This window comes from Trachinotus anak, unplaced genomic scaffold (genome assembly GCF_046630095.1).
Source record: "Trachinotus anak isolate AG129_WGS33_773 ecotype Australia unplaced genomic scaffold, CSIRO_AGI_Tana_v1 ptg000019l, whole genome shotgun sequence".
Lineage (NCBI taxonomy): Eukaryota > Metazoa > Chordata > Actinopteri > Carangiformes > Carangidae > Trachinotus > Trachinotus anak.
This window is the reverse complement of record NW_027273870.1, coordinates 13,939,606-13,963,817: the sequence shown is the minus strand read 5'-3', so window position 1 is coordinate 13,963,817 and position 24,212 is coordinate 13,939,606. Positions and strand designations below refer to the sequence as shown.

Here is a 24,212-nt window from a genome sequence, read left to right as displayed (position 1 = left end):
CTAGAGAGCAGAGAGGAGTCTAACTCTGCTCTTGATAGAGTTTTTTGATTGAAGAATAAACACCATGCTAACAGAAACACGCAAATACCCAAACACGGTAAAATGTGCAATTACAGGAGAATCTGGAGGGAACTTCCCTGGTGTCCATATTGGAGCTGCTGGGTCATTTTAAGTTGTGATGTTAAATGAAGTTTGTGTCTCATCAGTGTGTCTCAGGCTTCAGTGCCTTGCTTGTTTCTTCATGGTGTACGAGTGGAAGAGAGAGTTGTGTAACAGTTTTAGGATGGTGTAGAGGCACAGGTCAGTGTCACAATCTGCTCCTCAGATGGACCTAATAGCTGTGTCTTCTCTCCTTGTGTATTCAGTCTCTGCCCCCTCACTCTTCATTGGATTGTCTGTCTGGTTCCTGTCTTGTTCCCCAGTATTTTTCCTTTCTGCTTGCCTGCTATGTGGAGTTCCAGCCTGGTTTCTGTTCTTGTACCCCGAGTTTGTCACCAGTGCTCCAGCCTGCTCATAACTTTTTGCTTTTTGTTATGTCTCCGCACTGTGGACATTTTTTGGTTGTACATACATACGTCCGATTCTTGTGAACTCAATATCTCAGTAACCTTTAAGGGAATTTCTTCAAATTAGTCTCAAAAATGCATCTGAACTCAAGGATGAACTGATTGGAATTTGGTGGTCAAAGGTCAAGGTCACTGACACAGTCAAATGTCTATAAGGACAAAATAAAGTGATGACATTTTTTATATAAAACATCAAATGTCAACTTCACTGTGACATCATAATGTTCTGAAAAAACATTTTTGACCATTATTCAATGATGTAAATCAGGAAGGGGAGATTGTGACCATATTTCCCGTAATTTGGCTGTTTGGTGGATGAAACAACCACAAGGTAGTGATTCTAGTTGAGATCATTAAAGAACTTTCACTGCACGTACCTGCCTCCATGTGGTTCTGCATTTGGGTCCAACAGTCACTGAACTTTGAACAGACCAGGATTGAATTCAAACACCACAGTTGTCTAAAGACAGTAACACAAAATGAAATAAAGATTTTTTCTGCTTCCCTAGTCGGTGATAAGGTCCCGGCTGACATCAGGCTGACTTCCATCCGTTCCACCACCCTGAGGGTGGACCAGTCCATCCTGACGGGCGAATCTGTGTCAGTGCTCAAACACACAGACCCTGTACCAGATCCCAGAGCTGTCAACCAGGACAAGAAGAACATGCTCTTCTCTGTGAGTCTCAACAACCACATCTGTCACGTTACACTTGAAGGAGATTTTTGTCATTGTCAACAATAATGAGCAACACTGTTGTGGAACATGTCGAGTGACATGTTGCTTGAGCATGAACACACACACTGTAGTTTATTTTGACTCAATCCTACCCACACACACACACACACACACACACACACACCAAAAACCTGCCGCTGTAAATACTCACTACAGAACCAAATGTATATTAATCCACTATATAAACCTAAACCCAAATGAGAAATCTGACTGTAAGGTATTTCTCTGGCCACACTCACTGCGACAGTGGGTTGTTGCAGAGGCCTCTTCACTAATGTTTGAAGCTGTAACCATCAAAAACTGTATTTGAAAGCTTCTTTTCTGCTACAGTAGTTACTTTGTTTGTTTTTTTATTTTATTGTTTGTATTTTCCACAATATAAAGGTTTTAGGTGGATTATCTACTAGGACAGTGGTAACAGCAATGAAGGTTTGAGAAAAAATAGTATAAAAAGTAGTAATAGTAATAGTAATAGTAAAAAAAAGTATTTGGGAATCAATCATTTTAATCTCTGAGTGCCTCACTCAGTAGAATATATGTATTGTTAATTTACTGAGGCAGCAGCCACTGAACATCTGAAGTGAGCTCTGTAGCTCTCAGAGAAAAGGGAATAGAGCATTTATCTGCTCAGGGTTACAGGGTTCCATCCATACACATATATTCACATGTGACATTTAGTATATGTGTTGTATTGAATCTGTAGACCTCAAAGGCTGCTGAGTCAGCAGGTGGTCTGTGGTCAAAGAACAACAACCCTTGATGTTTTATTTCTGACAGGCTGCCAGAGCTGCAGGTTGTCTTTGCTGGTGTGGTTATCAGAGTGCTGCTGGACTAAGTGCGACTTCACAGGCTGATGTGAAGACAGGAGAGAAAGACATTAGATTTCATTACAAATAACAGCTTTAGGCCCTGTTCACACCTGGTATTAACATCTGTCTCAGGCGATCCGATCACAGGTGGTCATCTCTAAGTTTGTCTGTTCACACCAGGGTTTAGCCACTAGAAATAGTAAATGCTGTCACTTCATTTTAGACTGTGGCAGAGGATATCAGTAGAGTAGGCAGTCCTTCAATGTGGACAGGATGTATTTGCGTTCACACTGCTAAAAGAATGTGGCCACATTTGGCCCAGACCACCTCCGAATGTGGTCTGAGTGATAGGATCTCAGACGCGTCCTCAATGCGTCCTGGGTGCGTTCACATCTGTACTTAGAGCTGACCACTTGGATCACTGAAGACACATGTCTGAACCCAATTGTAAACCAAAATGTCTTGGAGCATTCACATGACAAACACAACCAGGTCTGAACAGGGCCGCAGAGACAGATGAAAATGAGTCTGACAGGACAGCAGAGAAGTTATTTCTGTCCCGCCCTTTGCCCAGGGTACCAACATAGCAGCAGGGCGAGCCATCGGGGTTGTCGTGGCAACAGGGGTGCAGACAGAGATCGGGAAAATCCGAGATGAGATGGCCTCCACCGACCCTGAAAGGACCCCGCTGCAGCAGAAACTGGACCAGTTTGGAGAGCAGCTGTCAAAGGCGAGTCCCTGTGTGAAGTTTAGAGTTGAAATAATCATCTGTGCCAAGAACTTTATGAATTTTTATAAGAGGATTTCCATCATCTGTAGAGTAATTACATGTCTGAGTCATGAGTCTCTACCTAACAGGTGTGTGTTGTAACCCTTCAGGTCATCAGTGTGATCTGTGTGGCAGTGTGGGCCATCAATGTGGGACACTTTAATGACCCAGTGCATGGAGGGAGCTGGCTGAGAGGAGCCGTGTACTATTTCAAGATTGCTGTGGCCCTGGCTGTGGCCGCCATACCAGAAGGTCAAACATCATTTATTTATTTATTTATTGCAGTTCTCTATTTAGAGGATAACTGAGAACATTTCAGAGAAATAGCCCTGTAGTTACAAAGAATTAGAAGTCTGCAGCAAATGAACAGCATGGCCAAGACCCCTTCTGAGGTGATGATTCTAGTTTTCCCCTTTTCTCATACACCAAAAGAATTTCCCATAACCAGTGTTTCCGCTGGTAACATTCCTGCTTGGTGGCCCGCCACACCAAAATCTTTGCCATCACTGCAAATAAATGAAAAAATAAAAATAAAAATATCGAACCTAAACACCTTGGGGATTCGACATTGCCCCCCGTGCAGGTATTACAGAAATTAGTGATACAGGGATATTTAGCAGACATTCATATAGGCTTAAGCTCTAATAAAAAAAATAGCTTACTTAGTTATTTTCCAAGCAAAAGAAAAACAGACAAGATCAGTTAGGTAAACAAAGCAGGCATCAGGCATTAGTGAGGCTGATGACGCATCTCTCTCCTCGCTCTCTTAAAAAGCTGGGATAGCTTAACTGTCTTTCCTTTCAGTAGCTAGCCTTATATTTATAGTTAGCTACACAATTTATGGCTGACTAAAGTAACTTGACTGCTGTGACTATTAGGACACACTTCACTGTGACATCACACTGGTAGGCTACTTCTCTCACACCCCAGGAGAGACTCACTACCCACAACAAAAGCGCTAGTTAGACTGAGTCACATTAAATACACAGGTGCAGTTAGGCTGTTGTTACATTGTTGAGTGAAGCACTGGAGACAGACTTTTGAGGACTTAATTAAGCAACCACTAAATAAAACCTAGTTATAACTGTCACAGACAAACAGACATTGTGTATTCTACATTTACAAAAATGTTTAAGTGGGCTCACTGGAAGTCATCTTTCCCTAAAAAAAAGGTGTTAAACTGTAAGGGTATTTTCGTATTAAATATTCCTTCCAATGTGTTGTGCACCTCTCTGCAGAAAAGTCTTATTACTTAACAAATATATGCCAGTGATTGGTGTCCTGCCTCCAACACAGTCTCCAGCACTTGGTGTCCTATCCTGTAAAGTGTGCTCTCTGCTTTAGGGTAATAAAAAATCTAATGAGACCAGGTCAAACGCCTTTTCTATCTAAAATGAGCTGACAAAGAACAGTAGGGAAATAAGTGACAGACTTCCTCCACCCACTCTGAATAACCTTAGCTGTAGCAGTCTGTTGCAGTCTCATCACCATCCTCTGCCTATTGTGTTTCCTCTCAGGCCTCCCAGCGGTCATCACCACCTGCCTGGCCCTGGGCACCAGGAGGATGGCCAGGAAGAACGCCATTGTCCGCAGCCTGCCATCAGTGGAGACGCTGGGTTGCACCTCCGTCATCTGCTCTGACAAAACAGGAACACTGACCACCAACCAGATGTCAGTCTGCAGGGTGAGATAAGGGGGAAGGATAGCATTGGACCGATAAACATGGAGCTGACATCACCCGCCAGACTCATTGAGCTCTTACATCACTGATTGATTACATAGATACGTGAGGGAAGGATCAAAAGCAGTCAACATAGTGTCAGTGACTTGCACTTGAAAAATTGCAAGTCGAACAAATAAAGGCCAGTACTCAAACAAATAAAGGCCAGTAGCTAAAACAGGCTGGGTTAGAGTTGCACCACACACCACTAACACCACACAGGTATTTAACTTAATGCCCAGAAATCCTCCACTATAGCTTTTACTGCCTTTCTGATCTGTATCACCAGCTGCCTGTGCTCCTTCATGTTGGCAGTAAACATTACATCAAACGACATGAATGAATGTTTAAACATGCCAATGACCTGCTAATGTAGCACACACTGTCCATGTGTTTCTTTCTAACAGTATGTGACGTGCAACATAAGGTTGACATAACGAATCTAGACATTTCTATATCACATTTCTCTTGAGAGCTAAACAACTGTGTATGAACATGACTACCTAAAAACAAGCAGGCAGCTACTCAACTGCTGAGTTAAGATTCAGGTAATTAGATAAGTTGGGACATGGCCACTTTGAGTGACAGGTGAGTGAGTGTGTGTATGCTTGCTGTAAACGAGCATGCACTGAAGTCTCAGCTCCACCTCTTTGCCCATTTTTGGATTAGTTAGGAGTTAGGGGCGGAGTCAAGCACTGCCAAGATGGCAGTGGTGGAGCAACTCACTCTGAACTTCAAAACTGCTTTTCAGAAACCTATGGATGACATCACGGAGGCTACGTCCATCTTTATTTACAGTCTATGGGAAAAACTTGCTAGGAGGTTCGCCCCTCCTGGTTCCATGATTGGATAATGAAATGATATTCCTGATGGTCAAATTAATCAGGGTATCCTCATTGGCTGTTCAGGAGGAAGTGTGACATCACTGTCAGAACTACTGGTTCCCATAGTTTTGATTTGTACTTGTAGATTGAATTCGTAGTAAACTTGGGATTCGCAGTGAAAATTATTTGTTCAAATCTTAATTATTTGTTCACAAACGGTTACAGTTAGAGATTCCTAATGTTAAAAACCTGCTATTAACAGGAAGACTGGAATACATTTAAGGTGAAAATCTACTGGAGGGGAATTCAGTTGAATTTATTGGTGATAGACACAACATTTAAGAGAGGGAATGAGAGTGTTGAAGTATGACCTGTACTGTGGAAATACATACCGGTAATACTGCATCTATCAGGACAACAGGTAAAGTGAAGTGTTGAGTTTGCATTAACTGAAAGCAGGTGAATGTAATAAAAGCATCTTCTCAATAAAGGCCCAACACAACATGATATTTGAGGAGTTACAATAATATGTATAAACTAAATCAGTGTGATGTCATATGAAAATGTAATAGGACTTTATCTTCAGCAATTGAAAGATTTGGGCCTTTATTTCGAAAAAGCAGTAAGAAACCTTCCTGTTTTCTGATCTGTTCCTAATTTTCTGTTTATGCAAACTCAGCCCTTTCTCCATGTTGTGTTGGTACATTCACGATCATGTACGTTTCCACAGCACTAACTACATCAGTACAACATGTAAATGTCGAACTCACCATACTGCTGCACCATAGTGGCTTTTTACACTTGAATTATCTTCAGACTTGAAATAAAAAGCTGATGTTTAAAAGTTGTAATGTGAAAATAACCTCATGTGATCTTCTAACATTATTGAACTAATGTTTGTTGTGTGTGTGTGTGTGTGTGTGTGTGTGTGTGTATATGTGCATGTGTGTGTTTAGATGTTTGTTGTAGACAGTGTCTCAGGAGAGCGCTGCAGCCTGAACGAGTTCACAGTTACTGGATCTACTTACGCCCCTGAAGGGGAAGTGTGAGTGTCTTTAACCTTTAACCCTTTAACCTCTGAACGTTTATGGATTATGAAAGACAACACTTATAACCCTCCAGTTAACCTCTCCTTCCTTTCTGTATCAACATGCATCCATTCTCCATCTCCATGTCTCTTCCACTGTTCTTGTCTGTCTGCAGCTACAAAGACGGCTCACTAGTGAGGTGCAGTCAGTATGAAGGCCTGGTGGAGATGGCCTCCATCTGTGCGCTGTGCAATGACTCATCACTGGACTACAACGAGGTACAAAACGCAGCAACAACTCAGACCATCACTGATGACCATATATGGTCCTGGAGCATTTACAACTGTGTGTTACCACAAATGTAGTCCTAAACTACTGGTGAGTAAACAGCATACTTCAGTGTGTGTGTGTGTGTGTGTTCCAGGCAAAGGGAGTGTACGAGAAGGTTGGGGAGGCGACAGAGACCGCCCTCTGCTGTCTGGCGGAGAAAATGAACGTGTTCGACACTGACCTGAGAGGACTGAGCCCAGCTGAGAGAGCTACAGCGTGCTGCTCTGTAAGTGTGTGTGTGAGTGTGTGTTTGTTTGTTTGTATATGTGTTTCTTACCTCTTTGGTAGGGGTGGACAGTAACTGTACTTAAGTATATTTTTCCAGTATGTGCACTTTAGTTGAGTATTATTTATTTTGGAAACTTGACTTTCACTGCACTACACTTAAAAGACAAATATTGTACTTTTGACTCCATTACATTTCTATGACATATTTGTTACTTTGAAGGAGAGCTTTTATTTCAGAAAATGTGATAGACCATATACTGTGTTCCTCACAGGAGAAAAAACAATCACAGCCTGCTGCTACACTCATGTTTGAACAGCACGGTTTGAACCTGTCGGTTTCCTGACAATGCTATGTTAATAAAGATGAGGGTGAAGAGTCTTCGTCATAGACCATAGCCTGATCTGAAGTTACTGCCTAAAAAAAAGAGATTCACAAGCGACAGTTCTTCTGTTTATGCATTTGTGTTTTATGTTCATGTCTACGATCTTTGTATCATATTCTACAGCTTTTTATTCTCCATGTTCTACGGTCATCAAGTCAGTAGGTTGTTTCAGAGTCATGAGGTTCTGTAAAGTTGGAACAACATGTTGACATAAAAACTGTACTTTTGATTACTTAAGTATTTTTAAAATCAGGTACCCCAGTACTAACTCTAGTCAAACTGACTGAACAACTTTCACATGTATTGGAGTCATATTTGACCTGGAGGATCTATACTGTTCTGGTGCTGTGGACATTGTCCTCCTCTGCTCTTTGGGGCCTTTTCCTGTATACACACAAACCTTGTCGGGACCAGTAGTCCTTATAGGGACCAAACCAAAGCCCGGACCTATTGAGGAAAGATGTCATATCTGAGGTCCTGGTTAGGGTTAGGCTTTCCACAATGAATTTATGTCAATGCAATGTCCTAATAAGGATATATGTGCAAACTGTATGTGTGTGTGTGTGTGTGTGTGTGTGTGTGTGTGTGTGTGTGTGTGTGTGTGTGTGAGAGAGAGAGAGATAGAGAGAAAGAGCGAGAGTCTTCTGTAAAGTTCAATAAAGTGACCTCTGCATTTGTTATCCAGGACATGTACAACCCTTCTCCATGCTTTCTCGTCTTTCTCATGTTTCCTTACCTGTGAGATCATAAAGCCTGAACCGAGTGTTGACCCATGAAGGGGTACACATCCTGAGACCTGGTTTTGTGTTACGCTTACGTTACTTTCTGTGTTTTTTAAAGATTAAGTGTCTTTTTATTGGTTGTTTCCAGGTGATAAAGCAGCTGATGAAGAAGGAGCTGACACTGGAGTTCTCCAGAGACAGGAAGTCCATGTCTGTCTTCTGTTCATCCAATAAACTCACCAGGTCTGCCTCTGGGGCCAAGATGTTTGTCAAGGTCAGTTTTACACCGCTCACTGTGATCCCTTTGGTTTTTCAGTGTCATGTCTCAATGCGTCTGACCTTCTCCCCGTCCTCCTCAGGGAGCTCCGGAGAGCGTGCTGGAGCGCTGTGCTTACATCCGGGTCAGTGGCTCTGCTCGTGTGCCTTTAAGCCCAGCGGTTCGAGAGCAGCTACTGTCCACTGTGCGGGATTGGGGGTCAGGCCGAGACACGCTGCGTTGCCTCGCCATGGCAACCAGGGACACGCCCCCTGACATCCATTGTCTCAACCTGGAGAACTCAGCTGCCTTTGCTGACTATGAGGTGATGATGATGATAATGATTGTGATGATGATGATTATGATGATGATGATGCTTTTAAAAAGGGCTTGTGGTCCAGCTCTCGCTGGGGTCTGTTGAATGGGGTTTGGACCCTCTCCTGTCCTCTTCACCACAGGCTCTGATTAAAGAAATAGTTGCTGAACTAATCCTCTGTGTCTTCCTCTCCCAAGTCGGACCTGACATTTGTGGGCTGCGTGGGCATGTTGGACCCGCCCAGGAAAGAGGTGCTTGGCGCGGTCCGGATGTGTCGGCAGGCTGGCATACGAGTCATCATGATCACAGGTACAGCTGTCGTACAGCGTGTACACAAAAAAGCCTTAAATCTTTACTACACACATGCCAACCCACACAGACACAAAACTCAGAATATCAAAATGGTGCAGAGTGGGATGTCTTTGTTGAGGAAACCCCTAACCCTATCTCTGAGGTGTGTGTTTCATAGACACTAGTGTGATAACCAGGGAATATTCTAAACTTGTAGTTTGTGATGTATGATGTAGGGGTTACTGCCCAAAACACCCTCACTTTTAGCCCCACCTGCTGCTGGATGTGTGCACCACTCCTGACAATTTCATTCACATAACTTTAACTATCTATGCAACAGACACTCTGCTACTTTAATTTTGACCATCTTTCTCCCATGAGTCCTAAAAATTTTATGGAAGTAATACTAAGTTGCTGGAGTGCTCCTTTAAAACATTATAAACGATGACCTTATTGATAATAAATGTTTAAAAACATCATGAATAATTGCAGCTCTTACTGTTTGAAAATGCTGTTTTAAATAGTGAAGTGAAATAAAAATAATGAATAATTCAGTTGTAATCATGTATTAATTTACACTTAAAACTACAGATTATTATCTCCCACTAACAACGCTTAAATCTTCAGTATCAGGCTTCCATCAGTGAACTCACCTGAGCTCTGGTTGCCTTGCAAACATGTCTCAGACAGGTGTCCTTCCCTCTACTGTGATCACATGTTGACAAACCAACCCAACTTTCCTCTGCAGGTGACAACAAAGGGACAGCTCTGTCCATCTGTCGGAGGGTGGGTATCATCACAGAGCAGGAAGAGGAACAGGAGGGCGCAGGGGTCAACGGGGGCCTGACAGGACGGGAGTTTGATGAGCTCCCCCCCCACCTGCAGCGCCAAGCTTGTCGGACAGCACGCTGCTTCGCCCGGGTGGAGCCGGCACACAAGAGTCGTATAGTGGAGTATCTGCAAAGCCTGAGCGACATCACCGCCATGGTGAGTGTGTGGCCTTGTACTTGGCATGTTGTTAACCAGTCCTGTGATATCCTCAGTTTACCCCACCCTTCCCTTCTCTCATGGGTTCAGACAGGTGATGGTGTGAACGACGCACCAGCACTGAAGAAGGCAGAGATTGGCATCGCTATGGGCAGCGGCACAGCGGTGGCCAAGTCGGCTTCTGAGATGATCCTGGCTGATGACAATTTCTCCACTATAGTGGCGGCTGTAGAGGAAGGCAGAGCCATTTACAACAACATGAAGCAGTTCATCAGATACCTGATCTCATCCAACATCGGAGAGGTGGTCTGGTGAGTAGAGAAACTCTGAGCTGAGGCAGAGTTGATCCAAACAATCCAGTGGTGCACTGACCTCTCGCTGCTTCCTCCTCTTCCTCCCTCCTCAGTATTTTCCTGACGGCCGCACTCGGCATGCCCGAAGCGCTGATCCCAGTCCAGCTGCTGTGGGTCAACCTGGTGACTGACGGTTTCCCAGCAACAGCTCTGGGCTTCAACCCTCCTGACCTGGACATTATGTCCCGCCCTCCTCGCTCCCCCAAAGAGCCTCTCATCTCCAGCTGGTTGTTCTGTCGCTACCTCATCATCGGATGTGAGTCTGTGAGCCTCTGGACAGAATTTCATCATCAAATAGTGATTATTAGTATGGCCACACACCAGCATCTCACCTGTTACACAAGGTGTCCTGCTGGACAGAATCTGCACGTTACAAACCTCATCACTACTTCCTGTCCTCCTCCTCCTCCAGGTTATGTGGGAGCGGCCACGGTCGGAGCTGCAGCCTGGTGGTTTATGGCAGCTCATGATGGACCTAAACTTTCCTTCTATCAGCTGGTAAACACACATCTCCCCATCACTCCACCTGCACCTGCTGCACATGCTCTGTTGGCCCTTCATTAGACGCTGTGGTTGAGTGGACATGCTGAGAGCGATGTGGTGTCAGATGAATTAAAAAAAAAGTCATATCACACAGGCAAACTAACTGAAAACAGCAGGTAATAGATATACACATTTTAAAGATGACAGTAAGGAAACAAACAGTTTATAGTTGTTATTGATAATATAGTATTAAAAAAAGGCTTTATGAACAGAGCTCTGCTCAATCAGTTGCTCTGTCTCAAAATGTTTAATTTCCAATATAATTATAATAGAGAAAATATGAAGAATATGAATGAAATAGATTATGAATAAAATCAAAATATTAAAATTTAATGAATTAAGATAAAAACACAGGTTGTAATGGAGTTAAAATGTTAAAAAAATGTGGACCACATGTGTAATGTGAGCTGATCAAAGATTCTGCAGTTCCTCTCTGCTGGTTTGGACCTGGTATTAACATAATCTCAGGTGATCCAATCACAAATGGACAGCTCTAAGGTCAGGTGTGATAGCACACAAAACAAACTGAGATCTGATCACTCAGAACACATGCGGAAGTGGACTGGGCCACATGTGGCCACTTTCTTTTTGCAGGTGTGTCCTGGCCACAGAGAGGGACCGCCTGCTCTACTGACGTCCTCTGACACAGTCTGATTAGTCCCAACACAGGTTCATTACAGGCATATTAGCACAATCTCATTCTTAGAAAGATGTTGAGTTTGGCTCCTCTCTCTCTCTCTCCGTCTCTCACTCTCACTCTTTCTCGATTACCCTGGGTAATGACAGTAAGATGACAAAAACATTTTATGTTAGGTTTTATGTTAAAAAAAATGTAAAATGAAGCATAAATTCTTTACCTTTAATAATCAGAGAATTGACAATAATCACTCAAAGTCAGCGGGAAGAGCTTCGTAGAAACAGTTGTCTATGGCTTTCAGCTCTCTCTTTCTCTCTCTGTTTCTCTCTCTGTCTCTCTCTCTCTCTCTCACTCAGACTGCCAGAAGTTCTTTTTAAAACTTTAAAAAGCAGCAGTTAAGAAACTGAACAAAATGACATGTTCTGTCTGTTGATCTCCTCTGTATCTACACACAACAACACAACGCATCAGCGACAGTCAGAGTGACACAACCCTATTTCATCATGACCCAAAGCTATTTTTAAACTTGTCACAATGACGTGTTTGTGGCGACTCACCAACACCAACAGTTACATATTGATCTTCTCTTACTTCATTGTGGAGCGCACATAGAGCATTGATTCGCTCAACCCCTCCTTGGGCTTTTCCCTCCCCTCCTGGTTCCCTCCACAAACAGCCAATAGGATTTCTCCATTGTATTCTGGGTTATTACAGAAAATGAACATCAGTTTCTGATCCAGACAGGTTTTGTTCCAGCAGGATAATCTTCACTAATGAACACCACTTTGTGATGTTTGAAGCCTAACTACAATCAGCAGAAGTAAAAAGCTTATGTGAGGCTATAAACCAACTACACCACGGTCACATGACTTCAACGTCCCCACCACTAAACTTAAACTTGTAGTTTGATGTAGCTCTGACCTCTTCTAAAAAAACCTTTCCTCTTACAAAGTTAGTAACAGTTTGTAAGAGCACAAGTATAAACACGAGGCTTTAAAGGTGGACTGGTGAGTAGATCAGTTTTCATGTTCAGACTGATGACGTTTAATGTCCTCGACAACTGCAGTCTCATTTAGACATTTGTTAGCAACTGGCCTTTTTTAACAGACGGAAAAGTTTCAAGAAATCAGGACTGAGGTATTTTCCCCTTTCTGTAAGTCGCTTTGGATAAAAGCGTCTGCTAAATGACTAAATGAAATGAAATGAAATTTTCTGACAGATTTTATGTCAGAGAATAAAACATGAAAACCACACAACCAAAAACACATTCAAACAACCAGAGACTTCATGACGAGGGAACAGGAAGTGCTATCATGCTGCTGATTTCCTGAGGTACTCTATGCCAAGAAATAAACTTGTCACTGCTCTCTGGTGGACAAGCTGTAACAGAAACACTGTTTCTGAATCTGCACTGGCTGACAGTGATGAAATCTGTGACCAGCCACTACAGGTTGATAATACTGGACATGATGATGTGGTCAGACTCTAGTTAAGACATGTGCATCTGCAGGATTGTAACTGAACATAAGGAACCACAGTATTAACATATTTTGCACTGGTAGGTAAAGGAGACAGGTGAGGAGAAAGGTGGGAGGAATGTTATTTAGACCTCTGTTTCCCTCCACAGTCTCACTACCTGCAATGCAGCGAAGGCCACGTGGAGTTTGCTGGTGTGCAGTGTTCAGTCTTTGAGTCTCCTTATCCCATGACTATGGCTCTGTCTGTCCTTGTTACCATAGAGATGTGCAACGCCCTGAACAGGTAAGAACAAAACAAACACACCCACACACTTAACTTCATATCCCATAGTGGTGTCTGGTATTAGACATGAAACAGTGCTATGTGTGTGGTAGCCATCATAGATTGCGATGGCCAAATTGAAATGAGACAGTCTAGTCTACGGAGGATTTTCACTTTGTGTCACCACCTGTACCCGCCCTTACTGTTGCGTCACAGAGCGTGTCTCCTATCGCTTAGCAACCTTGACAACATGTTACTTTTTAATCACAGAAACTGGAGGTTTTAAGATACTTGGTTTTAACAGTTGTATCATTAGCTGTTCAACTGAGCTGAAACCAATTACTAACTTTTAAATGTGTAATCCTCGGGCTCTCTGTTGATGGTGTTTGCTTTCATTACCGGCGCACAATGAATCTTGGGATAGGTTGGGCCATGAAGGATCCAGCTGTTGGAAACTTCGTTGCCCAGGAAAAGGACACATCTGAAAGCCTTTGAAATGGGACAGACTAGTCACACCGCTGTGACGCAGTCGGTCTTCAGAGGCAGCCTCTGAAGGATGAGGCCCCTGAATCGAGACACAGCCTCTAAGCAGGTTTTTGAGGGCTGTGGATCCAGGAGAGAGATTAAGTTAACCTCTTAAACCGTGACCATCTTGTTTTCAGTCTTTCAGAGAACCAGTCCCTGCTGAAAATGCCTCCCTGGTCCAACCCCTGGCTGGTGGGAGCCATCTGTCTGTCCATGGCCTTACACTTCCTCATTCTTTATGTGGACCCACTGCCGGTAAGGATGCATGCACGTACTCTGTGTGTCTTAAAGGTTCCTCTCCACTGTTATGATTTTTCACTGTGAAAGATAACGCAGTTGTCATACACTGCTGCAATGGTGTCACACACCACACAAAACATCTGTCCCTCCCTCTGTGTCTTCAGGTGATATTCCAGATCCGCCCTCTGTCGTGGCCTCAGTGGGTGGTGGTGCTGAAGATGTCCCTTCCTGTCATCTTGATGGACGAGGCCCTCAAGTTCCTGGCCCGCAACTACATCGAGCCAGGAAGTCAGGTCCAGGTCAGGATTTCTGTTATGAGCAGCAAGGTTTTTTTGTATCTCTGAAGTGCTTTGTGTCTGACGCTTTCCTTTGTTTAAATCTATCACTCAAAAAGACATTGGAAGAGGAGGAGGAGCTGAACAGGACAAGGGGTAGCACCGGATTGGTTAGTGCCATGATGACAAGGTTACACCAGTCAACAAAGGGCGTGTCCTGGTCATTCGTCCTGATCTCTGCGCCGCTAGTGATCTGGATCTTCAGCCTGGACTCTGACATCACTAACATCTTCTGGGAGTGATGGGGGACATGGTAAAAGGCAAGAGACTGGATGAGGACAGAGAGAAGCTAAAGAAGGAGTACAGAGAATAGAAATGCAGGAGATGGAAAGTGGAAGGGTGAGGCATGCTGGGAGAGAAACAAGATGATAAATAGTTGAGATACAGGAATGTTAGGGATGAAAATGAAGAGTGATTTTTTTTTAGCCAGCAGACAATCAGAAAAACAAAAAGAAAGAAAGTGCAAGGCAAGTTTAGACTTTTAATGATAAAGGTGCTACATGTAGCTAATTGTCTCTCTCACAATTTCAAAGTTCACTTAGACTGTGTAACCTGCTCCTTGCCTCAGGCATGCAGACATTTGTTGCACCAACATTTTGGTCCAGAGTGAAATGTCTCTGTTGTACCTCAGTTGTACTTTTATTTTAGCATAGCATGCTAACCTACTCATTTTTACATCCTAAGATACTAAAGATTGTGTGACAGACATTAGCAAGTTAGCATGCTAGTTTTCACTGATGTCTCTCTTTCTGCCTTAAAGCAATTCAGCATTTAGACTTCCCGCCAAAATGGAGCCAGGGGACACAGTGTAAAATTGACTGTGGATCATCAATGGCTTCCAATGGTTGCTTTTGAAGATGTTTGTTTTTAGAGACCAACTAATCCTAAATCCTTCACGAGTTCTTAGCTATAAAACAAGCAATTTACTAAATCAGGTTGCACTGTTCAAAACTAGTAAAGACTTCGGCATAAATCAGTTGATAGGAAACATCAGTGGAGTTGGTCCAAAGCAAAAGCAGTCAGCAGGATGTCTTGTCATGCTACAATGACGAATGTCAAACAGTTTGTTTGACAGTCTTTTGAAAATGTTGGTAGGACTTAACTTTATTCATATATAGAGTTATTGGCATAATGTTGAGATACATAGTGCGATTTTAATGGAATGTAATTTAACATCTTCTCAGTTTGCATATTAATTAAACAGTGTTTTACCTCTTCAGTCTAAACAGGTCTTCTATCAGCAAACTTAAAGGTCCCATACACTTCTCCTGTGTTTTATTTGAAGTGTTGATATCCATAAGAAGATATATTTGTTGTTTTAAGAACCAAAAACCATCTCAGTGTAGTTTTACATCTCCCCTCCCAGGCTTCTCTCTGGAGCTCTAGTAACAACATGTCAGTGAGCCAATCAGAACAGAGGCTCTGAGTGTCTATTCTGATTGGCTGACTGTTTTCTGAGAGATCCAATAAAAATATAGCAGATTTCAGGTAAACACTCAGAGAAATCAAATCCTGCAAGGTTGGATGGTGGGTCCAGGTGGGTGGGGCTTGGGGCATGGGTTAGGATGGTGACTGCTTTGTTGCGACATCACAAAGTCCTGACAGCTCGTTTTAAAGCTCAGTTTCTGAATACATGCTGTGTGCATTTCTTTGTGGACTGAGGCATTGATACTTTCACAGTATTAATTTAGAACCTAGACCTGCTTTATAATCGGAAAACACATGGATATCTACCTTCATATGGGACCTTTATGTTTGTCAGGTATCTCAGTTAGCTATGCAGACATTCCACCTGGTTATGTAAGACTCCACTTGGAGAAAACGTACATGTCAACAGGCTAACTTTAGGTGAGCTGATACAACAGGATCCTGAAGAGCTGAATTGAACCAATACGTCAAAAAAGGCAAAAGCTTGTTGGAGGATTTTTGTATCTTGAGTTCAGCATGTTGATGAGTTATTGATGGTAAAATGCTACAAACAGCATCTTCTTGAGTGCACTATATAAAAGAGAGAGAGAGAAGCTCTGACTGTTTCACAGCCTCACACATATACACACACACCAGCTTTACACACACACTGCAGTTCATCAGTAATAATAATATAAATGGTCAGTAACAGGTGATGAAGCCAGATAAGTAGATGTACAGTAGAGCCCCCAGCCAGCCACTCCCACACTCTTCATGTTGCAATGCAAAAATAGTCACATTACTGTTGAAACGTCTTCATACATGAGACTAAAACAAGCATTTAACCTGTGAAGGAAGACTGTTGGCAGCCAATGTCAGACAGCATGTGAGCACACATCACACACTTCTAACATGATCCAGAGTGGAAGATCAGCCCGCTCTGTACTGTGACTGATTCAGCAGTCATCGCAGTGTCCTAATATCTCACAGGCCAGTCATTTAGAGCTTTACTGTCAAGCTGTTGTTCAATCTCCTTCACTGTCTGTTAAAGTCTTTACTGTAACTTGTTCAGACATCCTGAGGCTTCACACACTGTCCGAAGCTGGATTTAGGCCTTCACACCAGGATGAATGCGCCATGTCTGTTTGATTAGTTCAGAAAGTTTTATTATATTCTTTATATTCATGGTTAGTCACAGTAGAGGTGGCCGTGTACTTCAGGTGCTGTCAGCATCTAAAGATTGTGAATTGACTGATACATGTATGTAAGATGATAGATTAAGATGTTTCTTTGTGTTAGGACTTTAAATATACTCTGTGTTCATTACCCCAGCTCTGCTTTCTTTGACACCAGTTTACCACAGATGTTTACCTGCCTCTGTTAGTGGAAAGGTGCAAACTCTAATGCACAGTGATATCTAACCAGAAGTCGTACAGTAGTCCTGACAGTGAGTGAATGTTTCATTTAATGTGTTTGTTTTTTGTTTTTTTGTGGATCTTTGACCTGTCTGCCATTTTCTCCAGTGATGCCATTGTGACATCTCACTCTGTTTGCCATCAAAGGGATTTTTTTTTTTTGTATTTTAATTCCTATTGTCCAGTTATTATAACATTTGTTGTATGTCACATGTGGTCCTGATGTCACAGTTTAGAGTCACAATATTTTGAGATTAAGTCAAAAAAACTGTTTGTTGTTTTTGCTTAGAATAAAGTCACAGTACCTTCAGATCTTACTTATGTTACTATGTTTAATTGCAGAATTAGATCTTAACTCATGTGATGTTCTTTTTATTGTAAAATCTTGACTCTAATATGATATCACAAATTTATTTCAAAATTACATCATAAATCTATCAAATTTATTGATAAAATTGTGACTTTATCTTGTAATACGATTAAGACTTCACTCTGGATGTGAAACATTTAGAAAAACATAACGCAGCTGCTTTAAAATACAAATGCATAAAATTTTCTGATGTTATGGAGACCAACTCTTTATTTATTTTTCTTGTCACTTGTTTGTTTTAATTAAAACTTTGCTGTAGTCACTTTTTCTCCTTAAATTGACCAAAAACCATAAAAGTTTTGCTGCCCACAGTTCTGCCTCTTTTTTTGTTTGTTTTCTTCTCATTTAAGCACAGAATGTTTCGGTTGTAATAGAATGAAGACTGCAAAGAGCATTTGTTGCAATAAAATATTTTCTTTTTGATACCATTAATGCAGGAGAAAAACACAGATGAACTTTTTTTTTCGTGTTATTTATTGATATTTTATTTTTCTGCATCGGTGTATGATGTCATGACAGCCCAGCTCTGACAAATCCCAACTGTACCAAGTTTGTTTACACCTTTGTCTTTTATTATGATTATTATCATTATTATTATGATGATTATTATTGTTATTATTATTATTACCCATGTCTTTAGGAGTAGGATGAGGGGACAGACTGTCACTGTACATGAAAAGTTGTTCTTGACTGACTTGCCTGTTGAAATAAAGGTTGAATTGAAGAACCTTTTTCAAATAGGTTTCTCTTTTCTTTATTTCCACCTTGTTTGTAATTCAACACAAACTCACTGCCATTTACACTTATTGACATTTTTTTTTTCTTTGTCATTCTGCTGATGGAGGGTTTGTTGTCTTGAGAAACACTGTTATGGGATGAAAGCAACAATAAATAAATAAAACATTGATATAGTTTGCTTCCATGATGGAAAATAATTCATTGTCACAAGGACTTATTACAACCCACATTAGTATTTACTAAATTAAACAACTATTTATATTACATATATTATTTACTGTTTTACCAATCTAGTATTATGCTGCTACTATAATGTTATATTGTATATATATGTTACAGCTTACTTATCCATCAATCTCTCCATCGCACACATGACTTCTGTGTAATACTCAGGGCTTGTTATTTTGTAAAGGTTACAGTTTGTTGTTAATATATTGGAGGTCTATTAAAATAATTACTGACTCAGCTTCCAGAGCCAGGGGTCTAAACAGAACAGAACAGCCTCTGATGTGGATCCAGCATCCTCATCCCTCCTGTGTTCCCTCTGCTTCATGTCAAATGAGATGTCCTGTGTTGCGCCTGATGAATCTACACATCACAGTTAAACAGCCTTTTATATCTAAACTTTTCAGACTCCGTGATTTGTTCACATTGTTGTTTCCTGTTTGGTTTCTACCCACTTCATGTGAATATGACACAGGTTTCTATAAGACATATTAAGCATAATGTTTGCTTTCTGTCAGAGCACTGTCTTTCTGTTTCCATAAATAGTTTTCTGACTGATATAGTATTTGTTTGATAAACTGTATACAGTGGGTTCAGAAAGTATTCCGACCCCTTTACTGTTTACATTCTCTATGATATTTTAAATTTTATTATAAATGGATAAAATCTGGTCACATAATAACCCATAATAACATAGTGAAAACATTTTTTTTAGAATTTTTTGCACAGTCACTAAAAATCAAACTCTTCAAACATGCGGAGAACATGCAGACTGACAGAGAGAAGAATGTGGAGTGGCGTCTTCCTTCTGTGAGGCTGCTCTGATGACTGAACTACTGTGTTGCCCTGAGAAGAGAGAGAGAGGGTAAGGAGAGAGGAGTAGGGTCATGGGTTAGGGGTGATATTGTTGGGGGGTCAGAGCAAGGTTGGGTCGTCCCCCAGTTAATCTGGAGAGCTGGACGAATCATTCCCAAAGAGATTTTTTCCTGGGTTTCCTCTGAAACTCCTTCATCTAATTCTCCAGATGGACTAATTTACCCATCAGTTCCTCTCTAGATCTTCCTCTCTCTTGCTCCTTGTCCTCCAGAGCCTGCTTCATGCTCCTCAAAGACTCTAGGAGGTAGGACTTTTCATTTTGCCACTGGAGCCTTTCCTGGCCCAGGTCTTGCTGAACCTAGACCATCGCTGCCTTAAGGCTGGAGGTTTCCTGCAGTTGCTCAGCCAGGAGATGGGACGGGACCTCACTGGCATTGAGACTGGTGTAGGTTATTTTTGGCCTAGAACAGTGCAGTTTTTACCCTGCAGGTTTCCTCCATCTGTCTGTCCAGGCAGGTCTCAGCGTCCTTCCTCTTGTCTGTCGCTGTTGGTAGCATCCCATTCCAGTTTCCCTGCAGTGGACAGGTCGACAATAAGACCCATCTTCTCCTCTGTTACATCAGTAAGTTGAATTCTTAACTGCTCTGCCTCGACCATCAAGGATCTCGTCTTCCAGCAGGAAGAATTTCATCTCCTTCTCATCCATGAGCCAACTGACCTTCAGCTCAGGGATTTGAACGAGGGTCTCTTTGGTCCATACCGGGCTCAGATTCAAGGTCTACTTCAAGTCAGAATCGGAATCAGAATCTCTTGAACCTGTCCCTGTCCCCACTCCTGAACACTTATTCCTTTTGCCACCTTAGCTGACTGAGCTTGGCTGTGAACCAGGGTTTGTCATTGATATAACTTACCCCAGTGCGTGATTGGATATAGGACATCACAGCCTCCGTGAACTCGTCCAGACTGGTGGTAGCAGTCCAGAACATATCCCAGTAAGTGTGTGTGTGTGTGTGTGTGTGTGTGTGTGCATGTGTGTGTGTGTGTGTGTTTGTGTATGTGTGTGTGTAGAGTTTTATTTCAACTTGTGAAAAATGGCAGTAGAAATAAAAGGGTTGTGTTTATATTTTTGTTTCTCATATACTTTTACTTAAGTAGGATTTTTCATGCAAGACTTTCACTTGTAATGGAGTATTGTTACATTTTCCCTAAAGACTGGAAATCCAGGAGGTCAGCATTTTAGTCATACCTGCTAATGTTGGAGGGAAAATGGTATGTGTCTACCCATCTATACTGTAGTTGACCACATGATGGGGCCAGTGAGCAGACCTCCTCTCTCTCCGACATATCAGATTTTCAGGAGGGGGGGGCCACAGCATTTCTATCAAACCACTTGGACACATGAGGTGTGGACAAATTTAGCAAGGCCTCTGGTTAAAGTCAACAAGTTTGTGCTGTGTTTCTGTGTGTGTGTGTGTGTGTGTGTGTGTGTGTTAAGCACAGTAGGTTGGGTGGGCCAGACTTGAGCTCCATTTATAGACATACTGTACACAGAGAGAGGGAAAGAGTCAATGTGAGTGCATATGTGCCAGTTCATACAGCTGCCACACAGAGGGAAGGATCTCTCCCTTTAAAGCTGCAGGAGAAGGAAACAAAGATTAAAGTCTAACACAGAACACACCACATAAACACAGATCATCGACTGGAGCAAAACAACTTGTACAGTAAGTCTCTTTAAACATGTTGTGTACTAATGATTGTTTCACGTAGACACATGAGGAGACGGCTGTGGGTAGGATTGAATCAGTATGAGTTTTCAGTTCACGGACATGTCGAGAATTTCTGATGCCCATGGTGAAAAGAAATACAGCGATTTCAACAAACTGTTGGCAGAACAGCTGCAAATGCTCCACAGCTGGAAGTTTCATCAAAATAGAACCCAACATCGACACTGACACAATCCATTCAGCTCATTTCAAACTTTTTCTATCTGAACACAAAAGAAGAAGCTCATTCAGACTGTTTATCTGCTGTGACCACCGGGTTCACCCATGGCTAACCACCTTGGCTCAACAGAATGAGGATTTTTTTTTTTGTCAGCACTGTGTGTGCAGCATTACTGCCAGCATGTCCTTGAGGACCCTACACACTGTAGATTAAGTAATGTGCTGGGATTTAAAAAAAAAAACAACAAATTTTGTCTTGTATTGTATTGTATTGTATTTTCAAGAGCTGGAGTCATGACGGCACGGCTGGCCTCTGTCCCTTCAGTCTGTCTAAAACTATGAAGTGTGTTCCTGGGATTTACTTTCTGTATTGTGAGAAAGTCTTTTTTTTCAACTTTCTACATGTATAAAAACTCTATCCTGCTAAAATCCTCTGTCATACTCATGGACCCTCTCTTGTTGATGCTTTTTTGAAATTGTGTTTCACAACATAAATACTGAATATATATGTTACCTTGTTTGTTTTTTGTTTTTTTTTTTAATGTTTTTGTCTAAACATATCGAAGAAGCCACTAACATACTGTTGAGAAAGGCTCTGTTCCAAGTTACTTTACTTGACAATAGTTTCAAAATGTCAAGTGGGGTTTTAAATGAGGTTTTCCTACTTTTAGAACACCTCAACCCTCTATAGCTCCATATAGTGTGTCCCAGTTCAGGGGGCGCATCCTCAGAGGATGTGGTTTACAAAGGTGTGTCCCTTTGTAGCTGCCGTAGACTGCGAAGGCTAAACAAAATGAGATGGACTGGTCTTTGGAGGATTTTCTCCTCGTCACAAAGCGCAGTTCCTGTTGCTTTGCAACCTTGACAACATGTATGTTTTTTTTTGCAAAAACTTGAGGCCCTTGATTTTACCAGTTGTACCGTTAGCTATTGAGCTGAGCTGAAACTCACTACTTACATTTAAAAATGTGATCCTCAGGCTCTTTGTCTGAATTGTTTGCTTTCATCACCTGCACGCAATGAATCTTGGGATAGTTCGGGCCGTTAAGGATCCACCTATTGACGCCTTTATTGTCCAAGGAAAAGAAGGTCGTATTTCTTTGTCCCATCTGAAGGAGCCTTTGAAATGGGACAGTCAGTCTTCAAATGCAGCCTTTGAAGGATGCAGCCCCTGAGCTGAGACACAGCAATCGTGAGTGCCAATGTGGGTCACCAGTGGAGCTGGGGTGACAAGGTATCACATGGACCTTTTGATGTGTTCATGGGCAGTATAATGCCTCATGATGTGTGCTTTAAAACCAACTTAACTAACTGTAGCTGAGCAGCATCCAGGTATAACAATATAAAACACAATGTTTGTGAGAGTATCACAAGTATAGAGGAGTCAAAACACATTAATTTGTTTTTATGTACAATAATATCTAAAGATCACTGGTCACACCAGACCAAGTAAGGCTGTGGAAGCAAAACCACTGAGTCCAGTAAATATAGGTTTTAATTTTTAGGAGGAAGACTATTTTTCCCTCTTTAAAAAGTTTAACTTTTAGTGGGAATCATGGGTAACAAGTTTATTATTACTGCAGTTAGCACCTGGATACAAATTTAAATACTACAGATTTTTTTTTTTTTTACTGTTGACAACTCTCTGTTCTCTTCAACGTGCAGCTCAGCAGAACATGCACTAATGCAACAAAACACTAAAAGACCTCAGAGTCAACTGTGCTGCCAACAACTGTATAACAACTGTCTCCCATGAAGGAAATTTAACACCCCAACCTGAGAAACACCAACAACAGGTGACATTATCATGTGTGTCACTGAGGTCGTAGAAGTGGCTTTTATTTCTCTCTTTATTGGTTTGTTTGGCATAAACCAAGAAAAGGAAATGCTTTATTGCATGTTTTTGTTTGTTTGTATGTTTGTTGTTGTTTTTATTTTTATATCAATTTTTGCATAGAATAACCCTAAATGCACAAAATGAAACTAAAGAATTCCAGTAATGCAATTCAAAACTACACATATAGTACATGTATAGAACAGCTACAGATAGATAGAAGTACAATAGTGCTCATCAACTCTGTCTCCTGCACGTGGCCTCAAGTTCTCATCACATCATCACACCTGTCCCCTCCTGAACTCACCTGGGAAAGACTGTGACCCATCACTGGCAATCTTCAGCAGATGTGTCCAGACATCCAGCATCACTGAGTCCAACAGGGACGTCTGATCATTAACTGTCCACCTCAGTGAGGTAAAGAGTGCCTCTGAGGGAGGAGGAGTCAGCTGGATGAAGAAGTGACTCCATCCTAAGTTGGACTGTGAACCAGTCTGTGACATCTTGGTTTTTTGAAACCAGACGAAACCATATTTGTAGGAGAAGGTGGAGCTGAGGGGGAGTGAGGGGTGAAACTAGAGATTGAGACCATAAGCTCCTTCGGAAAACGTTTACTGAAATAATACATCAAGTGAAAAGTAGAGACATTTTCCCATAGACTTCAATGCAATCTGACTAATTTTTTACAACCAGGGGAGTCGACCCTGATGGTCATTAGATAGAATACAGGTTTAAGTCACTTCAACATTGGCTTCACTTTTCAGACCTGGAGTCTATGTCCATTTTTATAAACAGTCTGTGGCTGCAGTTGAAAAAAAAGGAATAATCTCCTTTCCTAACCACATTTCCTTGAAATTGATGGAAAGCATCATGAGGTCAATGAAAGATGTAAAGGAGAAGGATTTTGGAAAGAAATGCGGCAATACAGAGAGAATCCGACTGAACTTTTACTAGTTGTTTTTATTGGGATTTATTTTTAAAAACAGCTTTATCTATAACACATGGACAATAGATATTCCTGTCTAAACTACAGAAACAAACATTATTGAAATGTTGAAATAAGATAACATGAAAGGAATACACATGTTATCTTAAAAATAATAATCAAATAAAAGTAAGGAAGTGA

General features: G+C 41.6%; 2 protein-coding genes across 3 annotated transcripts in view; both read left to right on the top strand.

The window, feature by feature from the left end:
- Positions 1-18,262, top strand: part of LOC139636990 (sarcoplasmic/endoplasmic reticulum calcium ATPase 2) — a 30,854-nt gene extending 12,592 nt beyond the window's left edge. Inside the window, exons 7-24 of the mRNA XM_071505443.1 lie at positions 1,076-1,242; positions 2,686-2,841; positions 2,991-3,132; positions 4,398-4,564; positions 6,381-6,469; positions 6,628-6,730; positions 6,877-7,008; positions 8,264-8,389; positions 8,475-8,696; positions 8,885-8,996; positions 9,727-9,965; positions 10,056-10,276; positions 10,372-10,574; positions 10,731-10,816; positions 13,126-13,259; positions 13,901-14,018; positions 14,168-14,302; positions 14,398-18,262. Coding sequence (XP_071361544.1) covers positions 1,076-1,242; positions 2,686-2,841; positions 2,991-3,132; positions 4,398-4,564; positions 6,381-6,469; positions 6,628-6,730; positions 6,877-7,008; positions 8,264-8,389; positions 8,475-8,696; positions 8,885-8,996; positions 9,727-9,965; positions 10,056-10,276; positions 10,372-10,574; positions 10,731-10,816; positions 13,126-13,259; positions 13,901-14,018; positions 14,168-14,302; positions 14,398-14,580 — 2,735 coding nt within the window. The 3' untranslated portion in view covers positions 14,581-18,262. The remainder of the gene's footprint in view (positions 1-1,075; positions 1,243-2,685; positions 2,842-2,990; positions 3,133-4,397; positions 4,565-6,380; positions 6,470-6,627; positions 6,731-6,876; positions 7,009-8,263; positions 8,390-8,474; positions 8,697-8,884; positions 8,997-9,726; positions 9,966-10,055; positions 10,277-10,371; positions 10,575-10,730; positions 10,817-13,125; positions 13,260-13,900; positions 14,019-14,167; positions 14,303-14,397) is intronic.
- A 2,547-nt stretch (positions 18,263-20,809) lies between these two features.
- Positions 20,810-24,212, top strand: part of slc43a1b (solute carrier family 43 member 1b) — a 29,343-nt gene continuing 25,940 nt past the window's right edge. For both annotated transcript variants that reach the window (XR_011694399.1, XM_071504581.1), the window contains exon 1: positions 20,810-21,030. The gene's annotated coding sequence lies outside the window, so the exon portion shown is untranslated. The remainder of the gene's footprint in view (positions 21,031-24,212) is intronic.